The sequence below is a fragment of the Malania oleifera genome, chromosome 12 (assembly GCF_029873635.1).
Source record: "Malania oleifera isolate guangnan ecotype guangnan chromosome 12, ASM2987363v1, whole genome shotgun sequence".
Classification (NCBI taxonomy): domain Eukaryota; kingdom Viridiplantae; phylum Streptophyta; class Magnoliopsida; order Santalales; family Ximeniaceae; genus Malania; species Malania oleifera.
In genome coordinates this window covers 76,815,314-76,836,641 of record NC_080428.1, presented here as the reverse complement: position 1 = coordinate 76,836,641, position 21,328 = coordinate 76,815,314, and the positions used below count along the sequence as shown (strand labels likewise).

Below are 21,328 nucleotides of genomic sequence, written 5' to 3'. Positions count from 1 at the left end.
TTATTTATTTTTTAAAAATATACTAAAGAAAATGAAAATACAAGATATTTATGGGAGAAAGTAATGACATAAAAATAAAATAAACAAGAGATAGAACAAAATAAGATGAAATTGAAAATATAAAAATGGTAACATCAACACAGGAGAGAGCTTAAAATATTCATTCATTAATTCAGTATATAATTTAACTGATGTCATGGGCACAAAAGCAAATTTAAAATCTAAATATGATTAAAGACAACGTAATTGAGTTCAATATTAAAGTAGTTGTAATTTACAATATTGTGCTATTTAATTATAGTCATAAACTACTAATATGATATAAATTAGGGTTAACTATATGTTTTTTCAATGACATATTTCTAAACACTTTCTAAGATGTGCAAAATTATTTGGTGCGTCTAATATGATGTATGGAGATAGTAAAAAATAATTCAATACAGAATTTATCAAAATAGTCGATAGTAATGTGCCCGAAGCCGATACACGAAAACCCGATATCCTAATTTCTCCTAAAAAAAGGATCTATTTTTTAATTAAAATTAATGTCGTAAGCCTTAATTCCATCAAGTCCAAAAATCCCAAAGTGCCTCTCATACGCTTCCCCTCCTTTCTCATTCTCGTCAAAAAGATCAAACAAAAACACTTCCACCCCAACACCAGGCCTCTTGGGCGTTCCGACGTCGTTTAGTGCCCGTTTTACGACATTTCCATTGTACGCCACAGCGTTCTCGGGGGTCGCGGCCTCGCCGCCGGTAGTCGGCCAGCCAGTCTCCGTCAGCACTACCGGCACTCCGGCGAAACCTTCCTTCTCCATCGCAAAAACGAACGCATCAATCGTCGCGTCGAAGAGATTGTTGTACGTCAAACCCCCATCCTGTACGACGTTTCCGGATCTGAACAGAGCGAAGTCGAGGGATATGTGCTTGGCATTGTTCGTGTAGCTGATGAACGGATAAGCATTGATCATGAGCGGAGATCTGCTATCCTGGAGGAAGTGAAGCAGAGGAGCCATAACCGATTGGAGGTACGGATCGAAGGATCCGGTAGACGGAGGATGCGAGCTCGAAAGGACGGATGCCGCCAGCGGCGACGATATCTTAATCGCGTCGGTGAGACCAAGGGTTTGGAGAGCTTGGTAGAGATTGTTAATGGCGGGAACGACGAACGGAGTGTAGAACGGATCTTTCAGGAAGACCTCGTTGCCGACGGCTAGGTACCGGATCTGACCGGCGGGGACGTATGCGAAGATGCTGGATTTAAGCCACTGTAGGGCGGTGGCGACGGTGCCGTTGCCGAGGGAAGGGAGGATCTCGTTGGGAACTCCAACCATGAGCTGGATTTCGGAGCCGGAGAAAGCTTGCAGAGTGCTTGGATCGTCGTTGAAGAGCCGGATTCTCGAGATGCCGTTGGATTTGACGAGATTGACCACATTGGAGGGCGGAGGGAGGTTATTGGCGACGCGGCCGTAGCATACGCCGACGGGCGCAGCGGCTGCGGTAAGAATTAAAACAGGGGAACAGAAACTCAGAAATCAGAGTGTATATATTGGGAAAAAAGGCAAAACTCAACCCCTGTTTGGTTGACTAGAAAATATAGAGAAGGAAAAGAGAGAAGAATTGAAAAAAATCGTAAAAGATCACAAAACAAAGTAAGATTAAAAATTCTATCAGCAAATATTCTAGGGAGTAGGGAATAACCAGTACTAAAATGAAAATGCATAAATGGATACAAATTAACCTGAAGGAAGAGGAGAAAGAAGGAAGAGGAGGAATCGGAGAGAGATCAAAGAGAGGAAGGAGCGTTGAATCGTCATGGCGTTTGTGATCATCGTGTAGAATTGATGAATGAGGTAAAAGAATAAAAGAGAGATCGAGAGTGTGTGCGTGGAATCGATGAGCTAATTATAGATTGATTAGGAAGAGAAGGGATTGGTTTGATTTTGGTTTGAAGGTGTTTGTGAAATTGTGGACGCCATGGTTCCGCGGATATAATATAGCCGTTGGCAGATGTTCAAAGTCTTCGCATCAACTTCTTACCTCGGGGGTGGCAAAAAGGTTAACGAGCGATTCGGGCGGATCATAAGTAGTTCGGAATTAAACGATTTGAATTTGAATTCATCCGTTTATTGCTATAAAAGAATTATTGGTTTAAAAAATATAATTTATTTATTTTAAAAAATTTTAAACCTTTCATTTAAAATGATATTTAAAAAAAAAAACACTCCATTTTATTTATTAATATTTAAATGAAAAAAACATAAAATATAAAAAATATTCTTGAAATGAATATTTTTTTAATCAAAATTCCACATTAACTCTATTCATACTTTGCCTCCCACATTGATTTAATTCTAAAACACCTTAGTGATACACACAAAATCTTAATAATTAAATGTTTGTTATAAAGGTAATAATATTTATTATACAATAATTATTAAATTGCAAATATTATATTTATCATCATAATATTTGGGAATAAAATTTTATGCAATTTTGTGTTAAAAATTTAAAATGCGCCAATTTACACAAGTTTTAATACAAATTCGAATAATTTTTTTTATTCAAATTCAAGCTAGTTAAATTTACAATTTCAAATATATATTACAAACACAACAATACAAATTATAGTTTATTGAACAAAAATAGAAAATAATTGTTAAGAGTTGGGGAAATAGCCAAGCCAAACTAGATGAACTCTTTCTTTCTGTTTCCAGAAAGTTTCCTCGATGCAAATCAAAAGAAACTCAAGCTCCCTCAATCATACAAAAGCCATGAGAATCAGAACTTTCGGATAACAAGGAAAGCGGGAGTGGGAGGGAAGGCATGGAATAAACAAAACAACGAAAATAGAACAAACACACTAACACAGATGACAAATCTTCTTCTCTACTGCCCAAGCGATCCTGCGGGGAGCGGCAGCCGACGGCGACGTCTGGCCAGCAGGGAGTGTTGGTGACTTGGACTCTTAGAGTGAGGCTTCTGCTCAATGCTCACGATTCTGGCTGGGTAGCAGCCAGCAGGGAGTGAGGGAATGGGCGGCGGCCGATGGCTGCGTGCGGCCAGCAGGGAGTGTCGGAGACTCGAACTCTCAGAGTGAGGCTTCTTCTACTCCGTGCTAACGATTCCGGCTGGGTAGCAGCCAGCAATGAGTGAGAGAGGCTCAGCTTTTGCACGGCGCATATTGGTGTGCGTTCAGTCCTGTATCGTCTTTGTGAGTAGTTCCAAAATTAATATAAAATCCTATTAACTCTCTATCCTTGATATCTACGTTTTGAGAATCAGTTCTCTAATATAGTATCAGAGGTGGACCTTAGGTTGCTTGACTCTTTCGTTGGTTGGACTTCTCCTTTCCTCATTTCCCCATGGGCTCGAGGGAGAGTTAGTGTGCGTTCAATCCCACATCGTCTAGTATAAGATCCTCTTAACTCTCTTTTCTTGATACCTAGGTGAGTTCGTGACTCATGAGAGAGATCCAGAGATGGCTGCTGCAGCAGCAATAAGTTTGTGACTCGTGAGGGAGATCTAGAGATGGCTGCACCTCGTGCTGCTGCTGCAGCAGCCGATTAGAAATTAGGGTTCAATTTCAATTTCAAATGTTTTCCTTGTATATAATATATATAGGTAGATAAATAGGTCACTGGACAGGGACTGACCCAGACCTGCCTAGCCTATTTAATTAAAGGGTCTTATATGAGTTGACCCATTTATAAATGGGTCAAGTTGTGTTAAAGTCAAATCCGGCTTAAACAGGTGGATCACAGGTCACCCGTCGGGTTTCCACCCATCTTGCCACCCCAAAATTCTTCCCTCAACTGCCATTCAAATTGTTGTTAAACTACAAATAATATCATAAATACCCTCTTCACAATGTGAACTCTTATTGCTTCTATAAAAAAAAAAAACTATTGGTATTTTCATGAAACTACCCAATAAATGTCTTTCTATTCTATTCATGAATTAATATGTACAACTAGTCGAGTCAAACTTTAATATACTAGGTCTTCTTTATTAAATTTTTTAGCTCAACTAAACATTGCTCAATTTTGTTCATTTGTGTGTTCATGTTGAATTAACTTTTGTTGAGTCAAGTTAATGAATTGTTCATAAACATTTAATTGTGTTTAAATTTTTTCTATGCAAAAGACGCAAAAAGAGCCCTTACTAATACTATTTTAGGATTTCTTTGTTCCCATACCATGGCATCCTCAATTTTGACTCATAGAGTTTGAACTAAACAAGTCAAATTTTGTACAATCCATACTTATTTTCTTTTTTGGCAAAATAAGGTTATTTGAGTATGTTGAGCCCACTTTAACTTTGTTAAATGAGTAAAATTTGTGCCTATTAACGAGTTGAATTAAACTTATGACCAAATTTGTACGCCCCAGTTTTTTTTATTCATATATTCATATATATTTGATACCATACCTTAACCACAACCAGACCCAAAATGGCGTACCGGGGTGACCTGTCCATCTCTCATGATAAACTAAGCAACGAAAACATACATATACATATAATCCCAAACACAATACTAGAGTTTTGATACCATCATAATTACATAAAATAACTCTCTAAAGATATTTTTTTACATATCCCCTAAACAAAACATATCTTCCTATATACATAACAGTATCTCACCTGTAAAGACCTGGAAAATAGAAATGATAAGAAAAATAGAAGAGAAGAGGAAAATGGTCTAATGAGGAGAAAATCGGCGACAGTTTTTTGAAGTGTTAAGAAAACCGACGATGGTTATATATTTACTGCAACCGAGTAAAAGGATAAATAATGAAATTGGCATGGTTAAAGACAAAACCGGCGATGGTTTTTTGGGAGCCTAAGAAAACCGTCGATGGTTTTTGTCAAAGACAGAATATTATAAATGGGTTGCATGTCATTTTCTTTTAGATTTACAAACTCTCTCTCTCTCTCTCTCTCTCTCTCTCTCTCTCTCTTTCTCTCTCTCTCTCTCTCCTCATTTTCTCACTCTAAACTCACCCCATCGACGATCAGACTCTGTATTTTAGGCTTAGCTGCGATCTTCGTCAATTTCACCGGGCTAGAATTATGTTTTGAGGATCGCAGGAACCACTCCAAAGTTGAGGTAAGGGTATTAAATGTTGGTATTTGATGTATTAAATGAAGAATATGGGTTTAGAGATAATTAAATGATTATAATTGTGGGGTTAAAGTTTATTGAATTAGGAAAAATGTAAATTTCAGGATTTTGGTGCGAACACCGCAGGCACAGGTTTAGGGTCCCTGCGGGCATTTCCTCAGGGAATGAGGTAAGAATAATAAATAGTTAGTTGTTTGATGTTTCATTAAGTAAATGGAGTATGTGGGTTTGGGAAAATGTGAATGTGATATTATTCTGGAGAATACATAATTTCAGAGTTTTTGAGTTCTAAACGCCGCAAGCATGATTGTAGAATTTTAGCAAACCTCTCGATAATCAGGTAAGGGGAATAAGTTAAGTCAGTTAATTTTCAAGAATTAAATTTTATCAATTAAAATATAAAATGTGTCTATGGGATTTGAATTTTACAACTATTATATGTTTGTGAAAATTTAGAAATTTTGGGATGCAGGAAGTTTTACAAATGATATATATATATTATTTTATATAGCAGGAAAGTACAGTTTTTTCGGTACAGATTAGAGTATAAGAATTTCATTTAAAATTGTGTGGCATGAGAAATATCAGATATAGTATAGAGATTTAATAGAGAGTTTTATACAGTTTTTACAGAACCATAATTATATACAATTATTACAGAATCATGATATACAGTTATTACAGAGCTATGAATTTTCTTTTATACAGAATCATGGTTATTTCAGTTTATACAAAATCATGGTAAAACAGTAATATATAGACATAGTATTATATAGTATCAGATCCTTGATGGATCAGAGCAGATTATAGAGCACGGTATCGTAGCTATACAGTATAGATAGTGCAACCACATATGTAACGCCCCAAACTCGCCACGTGGGGCCTGGAGTGTTATGAGACCAACACACGTCTCTGATGCCATTCACGCAGCAGAAATAATAAAATAACCTTAACAAAATATACCAGAGTTTTATATTTACACATGCAGATCCATAATAATTACAACCCTATTCGTCATATTACAAAACCTGTTCAAAATTTATTAAACATAAAAACTAAAAACATAACTGTTCTAGTACCACTCACAAAACTACCCCACCCTAGAGTTATCTAAGCTCAATCCCCTAGATAACCTGAAAATATTAAATCATTAACGGGGTGAGACACCTCTCAGTAAGGAAGAAATAATTTATAATAGTGTGTGGCTGAAGTGTTTAATATATAATTAAATAATTTATAATAGTGTGTGGCTGAAGTGTTTAATAAATAATTAAAATAACTATACAAACGCATTCATAATCCACTAGTAGCCAAAATAACATGCTCATTATCACACCATGGCAACGTCTTTGTCATCTTAATACATGCCCACATACATAAATATTTTACTGATAATTCCTGAGAATAGGGAAGTCTACCCACCCATACAAGTAGATTCCCTCTACTCTAGTGCTAACACCAAGGCACTCACCTTTCTCAGTAAGCCCTTGGGTTATGTATCCAGGTAAAGTCACAGAGAATAAGGAAGGTCAACAACCCATACAAGTGGCTTCCCTTTACTCTAGTATACACAAATAATTACCAGAGTACTCACCTTCCTTAGCAAGCTCTCAGGTGGAATAATCTACTTTACCATAAATACTTAATTAATTAAAGTCACACGCAGCCATCAATGTTCTTTTCACAGAACCTCACACATATATGCATATCACAATCAATCCACACAGGATAAACATACAATCTTCAATCATACCCACACAAGGTCAACATCCATATAATATGTAATTGTCCACACAGGACTCTAACACACACATCATACACGTCCACACAAGACTGTCAATTACAACATATATATCCACACAGGACTAACCAATCACACAGATTACATGGTCCACACAGGATAAACCAATCACACAGCATATATGTCCACATAGGACTAATCAAACCACACAGGTTACAAAACAAATACTTCGTTCATTGTAAATAGGTAAACAACCTCCTCATACCACTACCAATGTTTATGTGACGACCCAAAAAATAATAGTATTTAAATAATAACGAGGGAGAGAAATGAAAACAGTAACAGAAGGAGGCAGCCGACTTCGTCAACGAATGCGAAGCATTTGTCGACGACATTGCATTTTGGGATGGAATAACTCAAAAGATTTTCCACAGGGCCTCATCGACGAACACAAGGAGTTCGTCGATGAGTGCATAAGGGGACCTCGTCGACGAAGCTACGACTCATCGACGAGAAGATACCGAGAGATGAATTTAGGCTACTCTGAATTTCATCGACGAAGGCTAAGGTTTGTCGACGAAATTACTTAAGGACTCATCGACGAGATGACGTGACTCGTCAACGAAGCCCGCAATATAAATAGCCCTAAACTGATTTTAATTGTAGAAATTTGCCACAGTCTCTCTCTCTCTCTCTCTCTCTCTCTACCCCTACGACTCCTCCCTCTTCCTCCTTCGATTTCGTTTCCGTCAGTTGTTGAATCGATGATCTAAGGCCACCACGACATTCATGATGGAGTTCTCTTCAAGTCTGCCAGAGCGGATCGTCGATGGGATGAAGTTAGAATTCATCCCAAATCCAGGGTAAAGTCTTTTATTCAGAATTTGAGTTTCCAGCAGTTGTAAGAAATGTAATAGACGTAGAAATAGTAATGTTTTGTTCTAAGATTTATGATTTTTAAGGTGTTGAGTGGAGAACCCTGCGGGTGTTGGGCCCATTATAGTAGGGGATTTTTAGCAGGAAACAGGTAAGGGAAATATGCTATGCTAAGCAATTTTACTATGTTTCAGTATAAACTATACGTTTTTATCAGATGATTATTCACGATAGAAATTTATACAGTTTATCATTTATGTATAATATGTTTAAAATTTCTATGTGGCTTGAGAATATGGTATAGTAAAGAAACATGTTTTATAGTATTTTCAAGATATGATTTATAGAATATACAACCAATGGTTATGTTTTATAGTAATTACAGAATACCATAATTATACAATTTTCAGTACCATGACTTACAGATTACAGTTCAGTTCAGAAATACAGTTGACATAGTTACAGTTTATTTCAGTATCATGGTTATTACAATTATTTCAGAATCATGGTAAATCAGATAGTTGTATATAGAGATGTATTATATAGTATCAGACCCTATTGGACCATACAGTTACAGAGCACGGTACCGTAGTTATATACATTTTACTGAGTGCAACCACCTATTCAGATATTACGTGGTAGTAGGTCGATCGTATAGTGCCCTGATGTGGACAGGCTCACCATCAGATATGGGTTGAGGAGGGCAGATCAGACCGAGGGAGTATAGTGGTTTACCCTGATTCACTCGAAAAATGAGCAGCTCGAAAGCTATCCCAAGTATAGGAGTTCTATCGTGTAATATTAAGCCCAAGGGCTAGATCGTCTCCTCAGGGAATGCTTTAATCTCAGATTTTACTTTCTTCCAATCGAAATTAAAAAGGTACTGAACTCAGTTCAGATTCGGGTTTTTCAAGATGGTTCAATTTCACTTGTGACAAATTAAATGACACGCAATTTAAACCTTAAAATTAACATGCACTAAATAAAAGAAAACAAAAATAGAAACCCTACGTCTACTTAAGGAAACACTAGATCATACTAACTAAAAATGGAAACTTTAAACATGGAATTAAAATAACAATAATGAAAACCCTAGTCTACTTAAGGAAACACTAGGACACGCGTTAATTAAAAATGGCAACCTAGGACATGGAATTAAAAACACACAATGGAAACTAAACTAGACACATACTAAAAAAAAACCGAACCTACTAAAAATCGAACTTTTAGCATAATTAAGAGATCAAATCAAGACTCACAATTTAAATGCAAACATGAATTCAACGGAAATTTAAAAAACGTAAACAATAACGGAACACAATAAAAACACAACCTTTACTAATCATAGACCCTAACTAAATCGAATTTCGACAAAAAAAATATATGAATTTAATTAAGAATGCTAAATTAAAATAACTATCAATTAGATAAACAAAGAGATTAATTTAACAATAATGAAATACCTAACATTACTCAACTTAAACAAAAAGAAAGAAAACTCCAATAACATTAAAAAAAAACTAAACTTTCTTCAATATTCCAAGATTCAAAGAAAAGTAAATAAAAGAAAGAAAGAAGGAAAAGAGAGAGAGAGAAACAAATCCACTGAGCCGTGAAGTTGCTGCTGCGCTTTGGTGGTCCTGCTATGGAGTCGGCTAGTGTTCTACTGTGCTTGGGGACTGTTGAAGATGGTGGAGGAGGCTGGCCGTACTGCAAGAGGGCAGAGGATGCCAAGAGAAATAGAGGAAAGGGGGAGAGTGAGGGAGGAAAGATAAAGGGAAGGAAGAGAGACAAGAGGAGAGAAGCAGAATTGAAAAGAACAAAAAAAAAAACAAACTAAAGAAGAAGAAGAAGAAGAAGGAGAAGAGGAGAATAGGGAGCCATGGGGGCTGCCTACACAGGAAGAGAAAGAGAAGGGTTAAATAGGATAGGGGGGAAAGCCCTAGACCCAAATAGGAAACCCGAATTGCTATATTTTTTTATTTTTTTCATTCTCTGTTCATCGCAAATCTGACTCTTCTGGAGCCAGTATCTCACAAAACTCAAAACACAAAAGTTGTATATGATCCTTTCTTCTTTCTCCAGAAATTTGAATCGTCTCGATCGGAGTTCGGACAAAAAAGTTATGCATAAAATACGAACAGGTATCGGTTTTGATTCTCGGAAATTTTCCTACGACAAAAAATTACCAAATTCTCATAAATAGTGCAATAAAGTTCAAGAATGATGATTTTGGCATTTTATTAAAATATTGGACAATTTTGGATATTTAATTAAAAATATAAACCGTAAAGCTCAGGTTAAACGTCCAATTACGCAGTTTCGGCGCGTAATCACACCCCCCAACTAACGTTTTGCTAGTCTCTAGCAAATAACGTGAATGAATCTCAGGGTGGTATCTACAACTACATACTCTAGTAATCATGAAATCAATGCACATGCAGCAATAGTATACCATTTCACATACAAGAACATAACTGAATTTCACACAAGCTCGTTCATATTCAATGCACACGACTCCAAAACACGTCACCCATGCAAGTTTCATCGTTTATATGTGATTTGAAAGTAGTATACTCACATGAAGTTAATTAGTGGCACATTCAGAGTTAATGCAATCATATAAGTTCGAGTATAAACAGGTAAACTCTCGAGGTGTGTGTGATGTGTGTGACTCAGTACACCTAGGACGCCAGTGGATACCTACAGAACGGTCGCTTTGACTCGGCCTAATTGGTATACCCTCAAGAACACTCAAAGAAAATGGGTTCACTCATCATATGTGAGGAGGAGTGTCGCGATCAAACATCCCACATATTAAAAGGAACAACGCTAAGTATATGGAGTGGACTAGTCTGGAAATGATCTAGCCTATCTATGAGGTGTCGGGTCCTTCACCCTAGCATCTTCTCACCTACTCGCCATATCCAACCGAGACCACCCTAGATCAACTTACTTACAAACTTGTCGTGAATACATCAGAGGCACTAATCGGTTGAAGCATCTTCATACGTGGAAAATATGTGTCGTCCTTGACTTTTTGTGATATGTATTTGGGCCGGCATTGACATTTCATTTCATGCGCATGTGTATTGCTTATTCTTTTCTTTTCTTTTCTTTTTTCTACTCATTCTTCATTTTCTGTCTTTTCTTGATCAATAAGGACAATATAACACTTCTTTTGTAATCTTCATACCATCAATGGGAATTGAGCTCGAATAGGGGTCCATGAACTAAGTTTATCTCTAGGGGTGGCTCAGCCTTCACATTTTGAATAGGCTACAAGACCTAGGTTTCTATCTCCCCACTAGGTGTCACCTTTAGGCTAGCAAATAAAAAAAAATAGACTAGTGTACAAGGAATCATCCAAAAAAATAGAATTGAGTTCTGTGAACTCTGATTTAATATTAACGCTCAAAAGGACGATAAATAGCTCAAGGATATCTCACAAGGTGTCATAGTCGCCACGGGTGTTCTCTCAGTGCTCACAAGAAACCCTAAGTGCAATGAATCACGTGAATGTGCTTATTCAGCCTCGTGAGATGCCGTGTAAATACAGGAAATTATATAGTTAAATTAACATGAATGTACTACCAATCGATTCTTCATGGAGTCATAAGATCATATAAAGAGAAAACTATGCATGATTGACTCAAGTGTGTCATTCTTAAGTTATACGCAAGTATGTGAAAGGTATACACAGTGTTAAGCATGGCATAGTGCAGTGCAATTCCTCAGTGCTCCTCCTTTCTTTCTCTCTTTCTTTTTGATTTTTTTTTTATTTTTTTATTTTTTTATTTTTTAAAAAAAACCCGGTACGTGTACGTGTCACATGCGAATGCTCATCCCCCCCAACTAAAGTGGAACATTGTCCTCAATGTGAAAGCATAGGAGAAATAGAAAATAATGTGCACGAAAAAAGTAAGGCGTACCTGAGTAGGGAAATAATGGAAAACAAAGATCGAACTACGAGAAAATAGACCTGAAAACTAACTAAAAATAAAATAAGATAAAATAAAAGGAAAATAAGGGAAAGAAAAACATCACAATTGTCTTGGCGGAGGCTCTGGAGGAATTTCGTCTGGTGGCCGCAGGTCTATAAATTGCATCGGCGGTTCTCCAAATTTGAGCCGCCACAATCGATCAGTCGTCATACTTGCACGAAAATCAACCTCAAATGAATTAATGCGTGTCAAAATACCAAACAATTTGTGTGCAGGTCGACCCTCGTGTGTGGATAAGAAAGGGTCTTTATTCAACATTGTTTCCAGGAAATGTGCTTCTTTACGAACTAACGGTTGAGAGAAAGTGATCGGAATAATTACCTGCAGTTCTTCAGAAGCATTAACATTAAAGGTTTTACCTGGTTCTTTGAAAATCATATGCTCACCAGACTGATCACCTTCTTTATCGGGTGTACATATCATCATACCACTGCAAGAATCTGCCTTCACACTAGGCTCCTTAACATATGATTTAGGTGGGGATGACGGTTCCATGGTTTCTGAGCTCGGAGTATAAGGTACCACAGGTTGGTACTCCGTATGAGTATCAGTCTCCTTATAAACTAATTGCTCCACTTGTGGGCTCGTTTCCTCTTATTTTTCTTTGAATTCATCTATTTCAGCCGTAACTTCCGGTGTTGGGACAACTATTTGCTCGGTGATGAGCATTTCAGATTGGGGATCGTCTTTCTCGCTACTGAAGGTGATGGTGGCCTCTGCTGTCTCAAGAGAAACATCATGTATTTGTTGTTGCGGTTGCTGGTACTCTTGAGAACTAGGCTGAAGTTCTGCGAGTGTTTCCTCGTTTTCTAAGATGTCCAACTGTGTGCTTATCGCATTAATGGTGTCCCGCAATTCATTATTATGATCGACTTGAGTTTGCATGAACTGCTGGAGCATGTTCGCCATCTGAGTTATGCTATCCTCCAAAAATTCCGACGGCATACAGCTCTGAGGGATCTGTGGTGGCTGGTATTGAGGCGGAGGAATATCCGGGCAGTTTGGTGGTTCATATGCATCACCACCACTAATTGTGCTGATAGGATGTGCAGTCATGGGTGCCTGAGTGTATCGTGTGTTGCACTGTGGGACATTGTCAGCTAAGTAATCAAAGAATGATAATACTTGATCTGGATCCTCGCTGACGCGCTCTCCATTAGACATAGTTTGGACAAAACACTTGCAATCAGGGGTAAGAGCAGTATAAAAACAATCAACTAACCTCCATGAGTCAAACCCATGATATGGACAAGTGCTTAGTAAATCCTTGAATCGCTCCCAGCAAGCCTGAAATGTCTCGTTATCTTACTGCACAAAATTAAGAATCTGTTCCTGCAAAAATTGAGTTTTCTGTGAGAAACAAAACGCATGCAGAAATTCACCCTCCATATCAGTCCAATTAATGATAGAGTGCGGTCTCAAGGAATGAAACCAAATCAGTGCCCTATCCTGCAAAGTAGTAAGAAATAAATTCAGTCTAGTAGATTCGTTAGCTCTAGCATGAGAGAAAAACATGTTGCAGGTTAATTCAAACTCTGCTAAGTGCTGATATGGGCACTCAGATTCCGTCCCATAGAACTCGGGTAGCAGTGACGTCCTCCCGCGCTGCATCATGAAATTAAGCTCATCATAAGGCAAAATAGTAGAAGAGGATGCAGTGGCATATTCAAGCTGCATAAAATCCATTATCGTGCGCGGTGCAGGTGCAGCCATTTTTCAAAACTCGAAATTTTTTCTTTTTTTCTTTTCTGATTTTTTTTCTTTTTCTTAAAACTAATAAAGATGATGGGAAAACGCAAATTTGAGACTAAGAACAACATTCCCCGGCAACGGCGCCAAAAACTTGACTCACTCAAAAAATGAGCAGCTCGAAAGCTATCCCAAGTATAGGAGTTCTATCGTGTAATATTAAGCCCAAGGGCTAGATCGTCTCCTCAGGGAATGCATTTTAATCTCAGATTTTACTTTCTTCCAATCGAAATTAAAAAGGTACTGAACTCAGTTCAGATTCGGGTTTTTCAAGATGGTTCAATTTCACTTGTGACAAATTAAATGACACGCAATTTAAACCTTAAAATTAACATGCACTAAATAAAAGAAAATAAAAATAGAAACCCTACGTCTACTTAAGGAAACACTAGATCATACTAACTAAAAATGGAAACTTTAAACATGGAATTAAAATAACAATAATGAAAACCCTAGTCTACTTAAGGAAACACTAGGACACGCGTTAATTAAAAATGGCAACCTAGGACATGGAATTAAAAACACACAATGGAAACTAAACTAGACACATACTAAAAAAAAACTGAACCTACTAAAAATCGAACCTTTAGCATAATTAAAAGATCAAATCAAGACTCACAATTTAAATGCAAACATGAATTCAACGGAAATTTAAAAAACGTAAACAATAACGGAACACAATAAAAACACAACCTTTACTAATCATAGACCCTAACTAAATCGAATTTCGACAAAAAAAATATATGAATTTAATTAAGAATGCTAAATTAAAATAACTATCAATTAGATAAACAAAGAGATTAATTTAACAATAATGAAATACCGAACATTACTCGACTTAAACAAAAAGAAAGAAAACTCCAATAACATTAAAAAAAAACTAAACTTTCTTCAATATTCCAAGATTCAAAGAAAAGTAAATAAAAGAAAGAAAGAAGGAAAAGAGAGAGAGAGAAACAAATCCACTGAGCCGTGAAGTTGCTGCTGCGCTTTGGTGGTCCTGCTATGGAGTCGGCTAGTGTTCTACTGTGCTTGGGGACTGTTGAAGATGGTGGAGGAGGCTGGCCGTACTGCAAGAGGGCAGAGGATGCCAAGAGAAATAGAGGAAAGGGGGAGAGTGAGGGAGGAAAGATAAAGGGAAGGAAGAGAGACAAGAGGAGAGAAGCAGAATTGAAAAGAACAAAAAAAACAAACTAAAGAAGAAGAAGAAGAAGAAGGAGAAGAGGAGAATGGGGAGCCATGGGGGCTGCCTACACAGGAAGAGAAAGAGAAGGGTTAAATAGGATAGGGGGGGAAAGCCCTAGACCCAAATAGGAAACCCGAATTGCTATATTTTTTTATTTCATTCTCTGTTCATCGCAAATCTGACTCTTCTGGAGCCCGTATCTCACAAAATTGAAAATGCAAAAGTTGTAGATGATCCTTTCCTCTTTCTCTAGAAATTTGAATCGTCTCAATCAGAGCTCGGACGAAAAAGTTATGCATAAAATAAGAACAGGTGTCGGTTTTGATTCTCGGAAATTTTCCTACGACAAAAAATTACCAAATTCTCATAAATAGTGCAATAAAGTTCAAGAATGATGATTTTGGCATTTTATTAAAATATTGGACAATTTTGGATATTTAATTAAAAATATAAACCGCAAAGCTCGGGTTAAACGTCCAATTACGCAGTTTCGGCGCGTAATCATACCCTGGTCGGCCAACTAGGGTAGATCCCGCCTATGGGCCGCATAACCTTATCATGAGGGATTAAATCATGACATACGGTTATCCACAAAGAAATTTTCAGTTATTATTATGTATATACAGATTTATAGAGACAAAGAATATATCTATGTACATTAGAAGTATTTTAAATAGTAACCTAAAATATAGATATGTTAAGCAACATGGAAATGGTGGTGGTTTCTATTACTTGTACTGTATTTACAGATCCAGTTATACATGATTTTATAAAAACAGATTTTTATATTATTGTAACTCATTTGCCATACACTAGCAATAGCATATTTCGTCTTACTGAGCGTTGGCTCATCCTAATTACTTTAATATTTTTCAGGTGATCCAGATAGGCGAGCAGACCAGGCTCGCAGATAGAGGGGCCACAGTACTGCCCTGTCAGTAGAGAGTGAGTATATTTTTGGGAGTGTTTTTGTATAGGCCTCACTAGTTGAGGATATCGGGGGAACAATTATATATGTATATTTTGGGAAACAATTTACCACTCTGGTATTGTATATAATTACATATTGTTATGTTTATTTGATTTCTACTTCTCGCTGCTTAGGTTGATGAATGGGTTTAATCCAGTATAGTATCAGAGCATGTTAAATGTCATCGTATAAAATATTAAAAAAAAAAAAAACCCATTTATATAGCAGGTCCTTACAGTTTACCTCCCAATATAAACACCCATATAACGACCTCCTCATACCACTGCCAATGTTATATGACGGTTATACCAGGTACGATATAACGACCTCCTCATACCACTGCCAACGAAATATCACAATTTATATGAACCACAACACAAGTCAACAGCAACCAATCATTCAACACATCCACAATTCTACCACAGTTTACACAACATCAGTATTTGCAATCAACCAGTACAATCAACCAGGCAGAAATCACAGCCAAACAATATTCGCAGTCTCAATGATTCATCATTCCCCAATTCTCACAATCATTTAATTAATAAAAATGATTTCAACCACACGATTTTTCCCAATATAATATATCTATTTAAAAACAATATTTTCAATAACAGCACGGTTCAGAAAAATTATACCTGAATATGTAGAAATTATACCAAAAAATTAGTCATTTTAAAATTATTAAAAAGCTACTATAAAATGTTTCCTCTTACCTGCTCCTCGAGATTCCTGCCTAAAATCAACAAAACGAGACCATGTATTCTAAAAATTCCAAATTCCTCAAATCTCAGAAAAATAGCCATATAATACTTCCTAGGCTCCAAATACCTCAAAATAATAATAAAATCTTAAATTATTTCACTTACCCTAGTTTTGGGATGTTTCCCAAACCTCTTAAATCAAAAATTTGTTCTGCCCATATTGCAGAGAATCTTCTCAGGAGTCTCGTAGTAGCTTCCAATCGTCAAACCAAGCTAAATCCGGACCAGAATCAAAGATAGAAAGTAGAGGAGCCATGGGTAGAGAGAGAAATAGAATGACAAATTAAAATCCTAGCTGAAAAATTAAAATCCTCGCTGAAAATTTGATTTCTCCCTATTTATAAGCAATTTGCCATGTAGCCTCGTTGACGATATGTCTAGATTCATCGACGAGCCTAAGAACACCACTCGTGGACAAGACCGAGAGCTCGTCGACAAAATTTAGGTATTCAAAACCCTCTCTCGGTAAACCCTTGTCAATGAGACAAACATACTCAATGACGAGGCTTTGTAGGTTGCTCGTCAACGAGAAAGTCCAAGTCGTCGACAAGCACCTGTTTATTTCCCTTTAATATTTCTTTTCCCTTTTCTCCTATTTTCCCTTTTTCCTTATTATCCTTCTTATTTTTTTTTTATAGTTAAAATTTTCTAAGTCGTTACAACATGTCTTAGATAAAGTGCGGATTATTCAGTCGATTGTGCCTAGAGGAGAGACGAAGGCTCCTTGGCAGTCAGGTCTAGGTTAAGGAGGTCAATCCTACTACAGATGTTATAGTTTGACTTCACCTAGTAGGCCAGTCAAAGTTAAGTCTCGCCCAAGGGCTGCACAACCCGAGCATGCAAGGTTAAGTCATGCATACAGTTATCCATCCAAGGAAGCTTTCACGGTTATATAAATAAATGTATTTAGTTTTACAGAGAATGAGAACTATCTACTACAGTTAAAAGTATGTTCAAATAGAAAGATTATTTCAATAGGCATAGGCGTGAGTTATGATATATTTTACATTGAAATGTCATCACGGTTATAGTTGAATTAAGAATTATGTTATTCAAGTAAAACTCATTTGCCACACACTGGTTGTAATTTATTCTGTCTTACTAAGAGGTGTCTTACCCCAGAATTTCAAACATGTTAGGTGACCCAGATAGATGTGCGGAGCGAGCTCCAAGATAGAGGGGACTTTAGTACTGCCCTAACTATAGGGTAAGTTTTTGAGTTGGGAGTTGCATTTTGGGTATGTCCCTAGGATATTGTGTTTCTTCTGGGAGATGTATATGTATATTTTGGGAAATACTAAAACTCTAGTATTGTAAATAAGGTTGAAGTGTTTTATATTTTTTGCTGCATAGATGGTATGTATTATAACAGGTGTCCTCGGTACTACGTTGGATCCGAGACATTATAGTGAATTGTACTTACTTTAAATAATAATAAAAAAAGGTAGTAATTTTGGGGTCGTTACACATCGGTACTTACTTTAAATAACACCTCCTAAATCCTGCCCTGGAAGTCCCTAGGCTTGATTTCTAGTAATTCCTAAAATGTTAAGATTAAAGGGGTGAGACACCTCTTGGTAAAATGGAATAAATTATTGTCAGTGTGTGGCAACATGAGTTTTAATGTATCATAACACATTCATTTAATAATAAATTTAACTATATATGTAACGTCTTGCTTAATTTAACATAAAATGAAACATAATAAATAAAATAGTCAACCCGAACCCGTGGGTAACGGGGACACCTGTCATACACAGCGGAACGTAGGCAGCAGTAAATGTAAATCACAACCATTAACCAATAATTCATAATACCAGAGTCTATTATATCTCCAAAATACTGAATTTATATATACAATCTCAAAGTATCAAAAATACATCAAGGATCCCACAACAAAATAATCCTGATCTTAGTACAAAATCTTACCCTCCTAGTGGGGTAACTCAGCAATCTCAACGGCGGTCATGACCCACCGGTCTCTCAGGGTCTCCTAAAAAATTAATTAAATTCAGGGGTGAGACACTTCTCAGTAAGGGAAAATAAACTAAATACAGCTGTGTGGCAACATGAACATTTAATTCAATTATATATATATATATATATATATATATATATATATATATATATACACACACAATACATTTCATATTTCTATAAACGTTCATCATATCGTACTGAATAATCATATACTTTCATATTTGCTAATAAATCATATCGTTCATAAAACGTCTGTTATAACTGACAATACTGAAAATAAACCCAAGATGAATAGCTAGCTGGTGTCATGTATTACCTCCCATGACGGGTCGTACAGCCTGAAGGCGGGACCCGACAATGGCTGGCTGACCACTGTCGAGTCAAAAATATCTATATGTACGATGGGCCCGCCATACCCTGGTCTGGACTGTCAGGTGGACGTCTACAACTCTATACTGAAAGTCACATCGACTATCCATCTCCCACCCCCTCGTGGGGTGGTTAGCACGAGTCTAAACATAGATATCTGATCTATATATCTACGGTACCGAGCTCCTGAAGCTGAACTAAACTAACATTCGGGTTCTGATAACATATAATACATGATATTATAGCATTTTTCATAATTTCATAAATACAGCCTCGCGCCGAAATCATTTCATAAATACGGTCTCGCGCCGAACATTTCATAAATACGGCCTCACACCGAAATCATTTCATATACATACGACCTTGCGCCGAAATCATTTCATATATATACGACTTCGCGCCGAAATCATTTCATATGTATACATCATTCTGAAAATAAATCAATTATCATGTATTTGTCAAAATCATCATAATATATTATATCTTTTCATAATTCCTGAAAACATGCTTTATTCATAAAATTTGTTATATCATTACTTTTCATGAAAAATAAAATTCATGCCACACAAGTTGAACAATTCCATATATTTCATTCTAAAATCATAGTTTCCAAATAATAGCAGTATTTTCCCAATAACATACATTTTCTCAATAATATTCAAATATCATGCATATTTCCTAAAAATTTTTGTGCTAATAATAATAATAATACATGTGAAAAAATAACTATTTTAGTTTATTCCCTTACCTAGCAACTAAAACGCCCCTATGTATTCCTGGACTCACACCCGTAGGATTTCCTGATCAATACCCTGAAAATGAAAACTCCCAGTACTAAATTTCAGTATTTTCACGTGTATATCATTTCCTATAACTACAGTAAGAGCAAATTCGGCATAAAAAGTCTTACCTCAACTTAGGGATGAATTCCAACTTACTTTCACCAACGATCCACTTTTGCAGATTTGGAGAGAACTTCCCCAAGAGTGTCATGGTGGCTTCAAATCGTCGAACTGGCGAAAATCTGGCCTGAAATCAAAGAGAGAAGAGAGAGAAACCATAGGGAGAGAGAGTGAGTGAAATTTTTCTTAATTTTGGTGTTTAAATCCGAGTTTTTACTATTTATAGGACTGGATTCGTCGACAAGTCCTGTGAAAAATTCGTCAATGAACTTACACCATCGTCGATGAATTTCAAACTTCTTAAAATCCTCTCTCGGTATCTTCTCGTTGACGAAATTTGGCTTCGTCAACAAGGCCCTCTTATATCCTCGTCGACGAATCCCTTGTGTTCTTCGACGAGGACCTGACTAATTTTCTTGGTTATTTCTCCAAAAATGCAATGTCGTCGGCGGATGCAAAGCGTTCGTCAACGAAATCTGTTGCCTCATTCTGTTTCTGTTTTCATTTCCTTTCCTCTCAATTATTTAAATACCATCATTATTCGGGTTGTCACATTCTCCCCTCCTTATAAAATTTCGTCCTCGAAATTTACTATCCATATAATTCATAGAAAAATGGTCTACTTATTTTATTACTAGTTCTCACTTATAGCATAGGAATACTGTGGTTACATTTCAAGTCCTGGGAGATTACATAAATCAAAAGAAAATTTTCCCCAAAACCAAAATATCACTTACTACTAGAATATTACATGTACCTACAAAAGAAACATTACACATTTACTCACATTTCTTAATCATATATGGACTTCTTGGAATAATTGCAGATATTTCTATCTGATCTGTTCCTTAAGCTACCAAGAAGCCTCTTTTATTGCATGATTCCTCCATAGAATCTTTACCAGAGGAATTTTCTTATTATGTAGTTCCTATTCCTTCATGTCCAGAATCTACACCGGTACCTCCTCATAGACTAGCAAATTACTGAGTTCTAACTCACTATACCTGATAATATGAGAAGAATCTGAGACGTATTTCCTCAACATAGATACGTGGAATACGTCGTGCATCCTGGATAATGTAGGTGGCAAAGCTAGCCTGTAGGCCACCGACCCAACTTTCTTTAAAATCTCAAACGGACCGATAAACCTAGGGCTAAGTTTACACTTCCTACCAAACCTCATAACCCCTTTTAACGGAGCTACCTTCAAAAATACACGATCACCTACATTGAACTCCAAATTCCTGCGGCGATTGTCGACATAACTCTTCTGTCGGCTCTGAACTGCACTGATTCTATCCCTGATGAGCCAAACTTTATCATATGCTTATTGTACCAGCTCTGGTCCCACAACTCGCCGCTCACCCATCTCGCTCCAATATAAAGGAGATCGACATCTCCTACCGTACAGTGCCTCAAATGGTGTCATACCAATGTTGGTCTGAAAACTGTTATCATACGCGAACTCTACTAGCGGCATGAATTGAGTCCAACTACCCCCAAAATCTAATACATATGCTCGGAGCATAGCTTCTAGTATTTGTATCGTCCTCTCAATCTGCCTGTCTAACTGAGGATGGAATGTCGTGCTGAAAGATAACTGAGACCCTAAAGCTTTATGCAAGCTTCTCCAGAACCGTGACGTGAAACGCGGGTCTCGATC

The 21,328-nt window shown here is 36.8% G+C and overlaps 1 protein-coding gene across 1 annotated transcript; it reads right to left on the bottom strand.

The window, feature by feature from the left end:
* Nucleotides 1-385: 385 nt before the first annotated feature.
* LOC131144520 (glucan endo-1,3-beta-glucosidase-like) lies at nt 386-1,913 on the bottom strand. The gene is made up of 2 exons (XM_058093217.1): nt 1,741-1,913; nt 386-1,494 (listed from the first exon to the last, which is right to left on the bottom strand). Exons 1-2 carry the CDS (start codon nt 1,829-1,831, stop codon nt 533-535), a joined length of 1,053 nt encoding a protein of 350 aa, XP_057949200.1. The 5' UTR covers nt 1,832-1,913; the 3' UTR covers nt 386-532.
* Between the last annotated feature and the right edge of the window lie 19,415 nt (nt 1,914-21,328).